The sequence below is a fragment of the Blastomyces dermatitidis genome, assembly GCF_000003525.1.
Source record: "Blastomyces dermatitidis ER-3 genomic scaffold supercont1.2, whole genome shotgun sequence".
Taxonomy (NCBI): domain Eukaryota; kingdom Fungi; phylum Ascomycota; class Eurotiomycetes; order Onygenales; family Ajellomycetaceae; genus Blastomyces; species Blastomyces dermatitidis.
In genome coordinates, this window is record NW_025544775.1 from 6,175,335 (window position 1) to 6,184,666 (window position 9,332).

At 43.6% G+C, this 9,332-nt stretch overlaps 5 protein-coding genes across 5 annotated transcripts; all 5 read right to left on the bottom strand.

Moving 5' to 3' along the window:
• Window positions 1-578: 578 nt before the first annotated feature.
• BDCG_02199 (uncharacterized protein) lies at window positions 579-1,387 on the bottom strand (the record flags this gene model as incomplete). The annotated part of the gene is made up of 1 exon (XM_045417751.1): window positions 579-1,387. One exon carries the CDS (start codon window positions 1,385-1,387, stop codon window positions 713-715), a length of 675 nt encoding a protein of 224 aa, XP_045274485.1. The 3' UTR covers window positions 579-712.
• Window positions 1,388-1,625: 238 nt separating this feature from the next.
• Window positions 1,626-2,109, bottom strand: BDCG_16513 (uncharacterized protein; the record flags this gene model as incomplete). The annotated part of the gene is made up of 2 exons (XM_045425737.1): window positions 1,626-1,892; window positions 1,942-2,109. The coding sequence occupies 2 exons, from the start codon at window positions 2,107-2,109 to the stop codon at window positions 1,626-1,628; spliced, it is 435 nt and encodes a 144-aa protein (XP_045279938.1).
• Window positions 2,110-2,201: 92 nt separating this feature from the next.
• Window positions 2,202-2,390, bottom strand: BDCG_02200 (uncharacterized protein; the record flags this gene model as incomplete). Its single annotated transcript, XM_045417752.1, has 1 exon — window positions 2,202-2,390. The coding sequence occupies one exon, from the start codon at window positions 2,388-2,390 to the stop codon at window positions 2,202-2,204; it is 189 nt and encodes a 62-aa protein (XP_045274486.1).
• A 2,557-nt stretch (window positions 2,391-4,947) lies between these two features.
• On the bottom strand, window positions 4,948-5,616 carry BDCG_02201 (uncharacterized protein; the record flags this gene model as incomplete). The annotated part of the gene is made up of 1 exon (XM_045417753.1): window positions 4,948-5,616. The coding sequence occupies one exon, from the start codon at window positions 5,614-5,616 to the stop codon at window positions 4,948-4,950; it is 669 nt and encodes a 222-aa protein (XP_045274487.1).
• Window positions 5,617-6,761: 1,145 nt separating this feature from the next.
• Window positions 6,762-7,097, bottom strand: BDCG_16514 (uncharacterized protein; the record flags this gene model as incomplete). The annotated part of the gene is made up of 2 exons (XM_045425738.1): window positions 6,762-6,949; window positions 6,971-7,097. The coding sequence occupies 2 exons, from the start codon at window positions 7,095-7,097 to the stop codon at window positions 6,762-6,764; spliced, it is 315 nt and encodes a 104-aa protein (XP_045279939.1).
• Window positions 7,098-9,332: the final 2,235 nt, after the last annotated feature.

The following is a 9,332-nucleotide window of genomic DNA, read 5'->3' on the forward strand; positions in this document are numbered from 1 at the left end:
TGGCTATTTGTCAAACTGACGTCCGGAGCCTCTCATGGTACGTTGGATATAAATGAAACTGAGAGGAAGAAATTGAATAGACACAAAATTTCATGCAAATACGAAAAATTATTGGGCAGCGAGATTATGTCATAGTTATCCAAGATCGGGCAACCCAAACGCCCTTCACCACTAGTCCACGTGATATCATGGCTTCATTGTCCAGAATACAGCTACTAGCCCGAGACACCAATGTAGAGGTGCAAGCCTTGCCTAGGTGTCGTTCACAGTCTTCGTACGACTGGAGGAAATGAAATCATACATGCCTAGCCGTTCCTGAGAGAAGAAAGGTGAAGAAGGAAATATTGTACGTGCCGGCACCTTGCTATCCAATATAGCAAAGGGAGGTGTAGTATGATCAAAGAGCTCCAACGTGCACGGGAGGATCCAGATGTCATAGACAAGCAGTGATGTTGGTTGTTAGAAATTTTCAGTTCATACTCGCCAGAATTGAGAGCTAGTATTTTACCTTTGTGAAAACATTTGCCTTAAGGCCGCATCACTGCTATCACATTCATGCAGATTGCTCCCTTCCTTCTCTGCGCTTATCTGCTTCCATCTTTCTTTCTCCTTTCTTTCCCTCTCCAAACCATCATTATCCAGCTATAAGGTAGTGGTCAGGTTCAATGCTCTCAGACCTGCTGATCATCACTTACCATGTTCCCATCCTCCACTACCAGCTCTGATAGCCAGGCATGTAGTCCTCCAGGGTCAACTGGATCACATCTGCCACAAATCGAATCCCCTGCATTCGGCTGCGGAAGATCTCCATGGGAATTTGATCACGAAGGTTGAGGAGAGCAGTGATCCAGCGGTCTTCAGGGCGACGGTTTGGTAGGTCCTCCAGCGATTTGTACACCCCAATGGTCGCGGTCATTGCAGCCAGAAGGATTGCTGGGATCCCAGGCTCCCCAGCTGCAACAGTGATAGGACTACCCGACCTAGTCTGCATTCTTTCCTCACGAAGGTCCACATCCCACATCACCTCATCATCCACACTACTGATCCGGATGAAGAGGAAGGCTATCAGAAGTTTCTGCTGCTCCACCGGAGGCTGTTCAGGCTGAATGCCATGCAATTCCATATAGTTATGAACTTCCCAGTTATAAAAAGGCTGTACAACTTCGCAGCGGCAGAGCGGGCAAGCCAGAATGACTTCAGAGTCAAAACCAGCAAAAGAATTCCATAAACATTCCAGGCAGAAGGAATGGGGGCTCTCGGGACTCCAGTGGAAAGGTAGGAAGAAGGGGCCGGAGCAGATGCCACAGCTGGTGTTGGTGGCTTCACTGTCTGCAGCACCCTGGAGGTAATCTGACATCTGCTGCAGGAAATCGTCAACGGTCGACATTGGGAGGGGGATCAAAGATGGAAACTTGAAGGATGGAGAGAAAGAAAGATGAGAGGTAGAAAGAAAAAAGCAAAAAATGAAGGAATATGAAGAGAGAAGAGAAGCGTAGACTGCTTATGAGAATGTGTTACTATATGAGTCGTATTTTGTTGAAAGGAATAACATTGAATACTGAGAAGGCTGAGATCATAAAATTGACACGTAAAAATAGATACCAGATTTTGAGCAAGTTTTAGATTTAACCACTGCCTATCCACCCGCCATTACCCTGCATCCGCGCTACTAGTTGGCCATTTCCTCGTCTTTCTTTTCTCCTGATCATCTTCCGTACCAAGCCTACTTCGCCTAGAGACGGCCTCGGTACAAATATATCCATTTTCTTAGTGGAATGAGGGATGGTCGAAAAACTCAGCGGAATCGATCTATCCTGCTTTAAAGCCTTTGCAGATTTGGATTTGGAGAAGTTCTCCAAGGTTATTTGAACGGGGCGCGGACAGCATTTCTCCTATCAAGACATGAGTAAAATCACACAGAGAACACAAGATTTTCCATACCAGTTCCTCTTTTGATGGAGGAAAGCATTTACTTGTATCCTTCACAAGTCGGTGCTCAAAAATTTGGATTGATGGTTGCCATCTTCTCTTATCGGATTGGTTTATTGCATGCTCTGAAATGGAAATGTAGATATCACTGTTGCAATCCCGGTGATACCGGTAAAGCATGTCCTCCAGCGTGGCCTTCCGATCGCTTCGAATTCTTGGGAGGCTCCTCCAATCAGGTTGAGATTTCGTGCTTCCGGCAACTGAGAACTGAGCTATGATGTAGTTATTGACAAGGCACTCGGTGTTTCCTCTGTGTTGGAGAGTTTCCGAATTGGGTACTCAGCAATCACAACATCAACTTCACTGTAGCATTTTAGGCAATAATCATGGAGCTTTCCTAGCAGAGTCTCCGTCCGTCTACGCCGCCTACGCTCGGTTTCTAGCTCATCAATGCAGTCCATTGTATGAAGAAGGGAGAAGTTAGGGAGATTTTGCTGCAAGTCACCAGCAAGAGTTGCAGCATTTGGACACTGATATAGGTGAACTGCCCCAAGAGTGTGAAGCACAGCCATGAAATTTCAACCAGCGGCCATGAAACTCATGGTCACCACATTTTCGACCATGGAGGCCATGAAATTCATGGTCTCATTGTTGGCCCAATTGAATTCATTCCTGTGAGACCTCTGTTCCCCACTGTGAACCGGCTCCAGCATAACTATCTGCCGATGTGCGAGCATTGTTGGGATTGTACATAAAACAATGCAGTTTCTGCCTTGAGGTACTCTTTGATTGATCAGCTTTCTGCTCCGCACAAGTATTCCTCACTCGCTTTTCTCTCAATGTGTTACAACTTGTAATGATCATTTCCCCCTATCTTACTGTACTAACTTCTTATCCTCTATCCTCTATACGCAACGAGTCAACAATTGCAGTCTCAGAATCTGCCCCGAGGGTGGCCTTCCCAACCGTCAATCCCAACACGTCGTCTGATGGAGATGAACCCGATAACGGTTTCACAAAATGAGTAAGCATGCTCTCGCCAGTAGTTGAACACACTGACTGTTGATAGGGTGCAGAAATTAAAGTGGTAGGTGTACAGAGACTCTCAAGAGAATAAGACTGATTGATCCTCAATAGCACCGTAAACCATCTTCAGAGAAGGATGGAGGTTGTTCAGACCAGAACTATTCTGATTACAGAGAAGCTATTGAGCATCATGGAAACCCCGTCATTTGCAGCTGTATTCTCCGAGAAGAAGAGCGCCGATGCCTTGATACATGTGTTACTCGCAACCTGGGAAAACTCAAGGTTTGAACACGGCTTGTCATTAAGTTTGCGAAAGCTAAGAATGCCTAGTCAGAGTCACCATCCTCTTCCGGCCACCCACAGCAGGTATTGACCCTTCAGCTCTGTTTTCATACCCAGTAACTAAGACCCCCTAATCCTCCTCAGCTTTTGAAATTTGTACACCAGAAGAAGCCCCCCGGCAAGAGCAGCTGAAGAGCCAGTGACAACCACGGCGGCAATTGCGGTCGCGGACCAGTGCCCGTTTTTGGCTGTATATATACTAATCAATGTGGTGACAAGGCCCGCGGCAGAGTTTAGCAGGCTAGGTCTAGAATCCGTTAATGAGAGTTGCCTGTCTGAAGCTATCACTCACTTACATGAAAATCTGGTCAATAAGCCAGATATAATTTCCTCTCTAAATCTAGCCAAGCTAGGTAATACCGGGCCATCTGACAGCAAGAAGTAGGCAAGCAAGGGCTAACAGCCCTGGATTCTGGATGGATCTGAAATCCAATGTATTTGTCCCGGTTTTCGCAAGGTATTGCACAGCGCGTGATAAGGGGTGGTTGGTAAATGTGCCTGGGAGAATCAAATATCCGGCTAGCAACAACCAGTTTAAGATTTTAGCATAAAGAGTATATTTCCATGAGATATTGTCAGCCAACAATAACATTTCAACATAGGCTGTGTTGCTGTGAGTCCCCATTGTGTTGCTGTTTTAACTCCAAGCAGATGATGCGCTTGTCACCAATGTTATATATATATAGTTTCTGCACCATGATAATTATAATCCCATGGTCTGTGGAGGGATTAAACCACCAAGCTCTATGCCAAAATCCCACCTCCTGTGAGGAGAAAATCTTCTGGAAATAGGAAAACTTGACTACCAGGAGCGCTAACACAGTATAATGGCAAGCATTCTCTGTATAATATTGCCATGATTGTATAGAAACCTGTTGTGTGAAGTGGGCGAGTTGTTTCAGATACCTCTCAACTATGCATGTCACCAAGAATAGCCGCCCGGAGACACTCAAGGTAATGTTTGCATATTGGGTAGTAGACCATCCACCCACCCATCTATATACTGATTTATATGTTCAAGAGAACACACTTGTTTGATCACAGCGCCAAAATCGACATAAAATTTATTGTTAAAATTCTGTAAATGAGCTTTATCAAACAGTACTAAAGTCCCACTCAGCAATTTCGTCAAACAGAAAGCTAGACTCATAAAATGAAGTTGCGATAAGGCCGCAATCATGTGCAAAAAGTGCCACACACGAATATCCTAACCATGCTTGCCCGAGCAGTTTGCCATCTTTCGCTCAAATCTTTAAACAACCATCATCTCCCGTGGTGGCAAGGTATGTACCCATGAGATTAACACATGCTCGAGCAGATAGGTGGTCAAAAGAAGCAGTCTGTATGCCTGTGCAGTCAAAAACTTTGAATGTCACCTCCTTTCGGCTATGGGGGTATTGTCCCGGATATCTAACAACATATGCTCCATCCAGAAAGTCTGCGCACAGCTCGCCTTTGATCAAGCACTCTTGCCTGCATGAAAGAGGCTCCCCGGTGTCCAACAAATAAACATCATCCAAGCTGCAATCTGATACAATATCAAATCTCAAAACACAAAGGCCGAGTGGACAAAAACGTCACGCATTCGGGACGATAAATTCGAAAAAGCAACCAGGTTTATTGATGTCTTTCCATACTCGGACCGCGCCGTCAGTCGCACTTAGTGCGGCAACGCCGCCACGCTTGGGAAGCGCTGATATTTGGTTTGCTGTTGGATGCAATAGCTTGTGAAGAGGGCGCCTGAGGGAACTGTTCCATATGGGATATCTCTCCATGCTGACGAGTGAACTGAATAAGCAAATCACTGTCTCTGTGAAAGATGCACCACTCCTCTGCGCTATTCATAGCAAAAACTTCCCCATTAAACGATCTTTCCGCGACCAACCGCCAGTGCGAAACACACCGAACGACAAGTTTCGGACCTGACACCCCAGTAAGTTCGTACCCAAAACATAGCTCTCCGCCACCAAAGAGGACCGGATACATAAGACGCGGCACTCTGTCGTGGCCTGTAACAGGGCCACAGACTGACATGAAATTTTCATCATACTGGAAGACGACATGTTTCCCATATGGACCCTCGCAGAATGTGCAATTATCTGGAGGATTGAATCTGGATGGCGTCCCAATGTCTCCCCTTAGTATCCTCCTGTGTGCATTCAAGCGTCGAAGAAGCCTGCCTTGTCCGCAGGCAGCTTTGAATGACCGATTTACACGTGGCAAGCTCAAAAGTGTACGGTCATCCACCAATTCACAAATGCTCATCAGCAGTTCTGGGATGTTGAAGGTTGTTTCGGCAGAGCTTTGTTGATTCGGCATCATCGATTGATTGCGGTCCGGTGTCTCTGGCACCAGATTTTTCGGATAAAGGCAAATGCACAGGTTGCAGCAATCATAAGGTGCTCATTGGCTCCAAGTCATCCTGTTGCGCCACGCCACTTTTTGGTAACTAACAGAATCAGAAAATGATTATTAAAGTGACCAAACCGGGACTGAGGAAGTCAGCACCATCACCAGGGAGGTCACAATTACTGTGACTAGCTCAACTCCAGCTACCATTAGAATACCCATGGGCGTCGAAAGCGGCCTCGGTGCGAGTTTAGTGACGGGTACGATGCCACAGCCAAGCGGATCAGGCTGTCAGGGGGCTTCCATGGGTCTTTACAGAAGCTCTGTGCAAGGAACTGGTTTGCTGGTAACAGGCAGAACATGGCGGCCAACAGCAACAATTGGTTCAATGCCTTGTGCTCTCACTCCTATGCCATATACATCGGGCAGTAGCCCGGTTGTTACTGCAGGTCTGATGTATCTGGCTTCTGCTATTATTGCTGCGGTGGTTCTGCTTTGAGGCAAGGCCAGGGAAAGGGATGGTGTGCAGTTTTGTCTGGTAGTTCGCTACATCCCTAAATTTGTCAGTTAAAATGTTAGTACTAGTGTGATTGAAGTGCTGGTCATGGAAAAATCCACCTAAAATATGTTCTGATACTGTTGGTGGGATCAGCAAAAGAGTCAAAAGATTGTGTCTGTCAAGCATTCAGCCTTTTTTGGAAGAAAAGATGACATTGGCTGCACAACTGTATCTTCATTGATGGAGAAACTTGTGTTGTTGTTGAATTAAGCTAGCTAATTTAGGTTATGTCTTGCAATCTCTCTTGAAGGATAACGTTGTTGTGTTGTGTTGTAATCTAACTACGCGAGTTACACTAAATGAATAGGTTGGGGTGGCACGTGACTAGGGTAGGTGTAGTAATCACCAACACCCCCCCTTGCTACACCGTGGCCTATAATAAGCCACCACCCGGGGCCTCCTCCATCCTCAAATCTTTCAAAAATGCAATAATAATTAATTACATGAATCGGACCCTGATTTCCTCATTAGGAAAGGCGTCCGTACGGCAATAACCATAAAAATCAAGAAATACATGCAAAATCCATTGATCCGCCGTATCATCATTACCATTCAATCATTCCTTCTTCTCAATTTCCTGAATGCCAACCCTCTTGACAAATTCTTCAAATGCAGGCTTCGCCAGTGACTTGGTGAGCCCATCAGCTATGTTCACTGTAGAACCAACATGTTTCATCATGATTTTCCCTTTTTCAATCAAATCGCGATTCATCAACCCGGCGTCATATAAACAGGTTGCATTGTCTGTTATACTCAATCAATAACTTGCACCTCCTCTAGTGAGGGTGTCATTCCCATTGAAAAGTGTTTTTCCACCCCCTGCCAGATCAATGAAGAATCTCATTGCCAGCTTGACAGCTTGTGTCATAGATGTGAAGATTGAATGTGTCATTTTTGCAATATACACAGGATTTAGATGTTCTAGCTTTTAATATCATTGCATTATCATAAGTTTGAATCAAGTCTCTGTATGTAACCAGCCTTTCCATCTCATAGATATCATTCTCATTTAATCTTGCTGTAAATGAGAACATGCAGTCAGAAGACATAATCAACATAGTTGTAACGTGGCGGAACCGAAGCGGTGGCTAGTCGGCGGCGACACGTAGGGGTAGTTGTTTGGGAAGCCGTATGGGTGGGCTTGACTATCTTGCTTGAATAGCGAGCTCATAGGCTACAGGGTTATTGTGAGGATATCACAGATATGGTACTTAGTATACTAAGAAGATTGTATGAGGCACGCAGTAACTCTTGTGTATATTTCAGTAGGAGCAAAATGAATCGCTGGCTCCTTTGATGAGGAGCCAGCATCTAGCTATTCTATATAGACAATGGGCGGATACCCTCCTCCCATTCCACGAGTGAGGATAGCCGGAGCAATACCTCAGCGGCGCCTCATTGCCAAGGAAGAGTAATCTGCTGACCTTGTATAGAAGCGGGGTTCTCATATCCATCAATCAGATCTTCCTATGATACATCCGCATGATGTCATAGGGTGGTTGGAAACCGGTTCAGACAGCCTGCGGGATGGATGGAATCATCTGCATGGAAGTGATGGGCTGTGTGAAACCGCAACAGGGCCTTGGCGCGGCCGGGAGTGTGACAATGCCCTCTCCTTTAAGAGCATAGTCCCTATGCTCTCAAGATTATCAGATTAGGAATTATCTTTGTTGTATAGCAACAGTTGCTAATCAATTGACAGCACATATGCTACATGTGACACAAAGAAATAGATGAGTTTTTCTGCTGACTGCATAGATCTTTCTTTTCTCATCTTCATTCAAATCAAACATGTGATAAGTGAGTTCCTTATATATTGATTTAAAAGATGAAAAATGTAATTAATAAGTAACTTACAGATCTTTCAATATCTTTCATTCTATATATAAAATTCTCTGCAAAAGTAGTGTGTTTTAGAAGCAAAGCTAACAGTAGTGACAGGATTTTTTTGAAAAGATCTCTCTTCTCTGTGACACTTTTTTCTTCCTCTCTTCTCATCTACAATAGTGAGTGCATGAGAGTATCATTCTTGAAGAACAGTAAAGAGCTTATTCTGACATTTTCTAGTGAGTAAATATCTTCATAATGTGACAGTGATCTTCATGACTGCTAAGAAAGTCAGATTGAAGATGAAGATAGCAGTGTTAATAAGCTGCAGAAGTATCACTCTCATTATCATATTTTCTTCTTCTTCTGCTTCTTTTACAGCTGTGATGATAGTTGCTGTGTCTTACAGTGAGATGTCATTCCTTCTACTGATCAGTTTATTTATATTCAGTCTGTTCTCTACTTTCTTTATCACTGTTGTGACACTGCCTTCTCTCTCAGTCAATACAGTGATATATGACCTCATGTAATCATTCAGAGAGAAACTTGAAAAGAGCTTGATTCTGAGAACAGTGACTTCAAGAAGCTCAATTCATAGTTTCTCTTTCACAGCATACTCAAGCTCTGCTCAGAATACTACTGAGTTAAATCTGCAGAGTTCTGTAATTTCTTCATCTTCTCTCTATGAGAAGGCTTCAGTGCAGTCTCTGACTGATATTACTACTTATCTATACTGTATCAAGCAGCTGAAGAAGAAGGAAATTCTATATATTTATCTCTTCTCTCACTCTCATTATTTTCATTATATCTGTAACAATAACTTCTATCTCTCTGTAAGTATTATCTACTCTATAAGAAGATGTTGTATCAGCTCTGACAAGAAGCTCAGATGCTTAAGTAGTATAGAGTGAGAGTCTCAGAGCTTCAAGTATTAATAAATTTTATCAAGACTGAGAAGATCTCTCTTACTTATCTGTAAAAGAAGATGAAAGTGTAAATCTCTGAGATGAAAAAACATCTCAGAATAACTGATCTTAAGAAGAGATCAGTCAGTATCACTGTTAAAAGTATTACAGAGATTAATTACTAATTAAAGAGAATCTCACTTCAGTTGAAACAGATAACTGAAATACTTTATAAGTTAATAAGTTAATACTTTTAGTATCTCTTATACTCTTCTGCAGCATGCTTCTCTGTGATACTGCAGTACTAACTTCTCAGCAGATAAAGATATCAGTACTGAAGACTTTAACAGTGAAGAATAAGTTTAATGAGAGTGTGATTATTAATAAGTAGACTC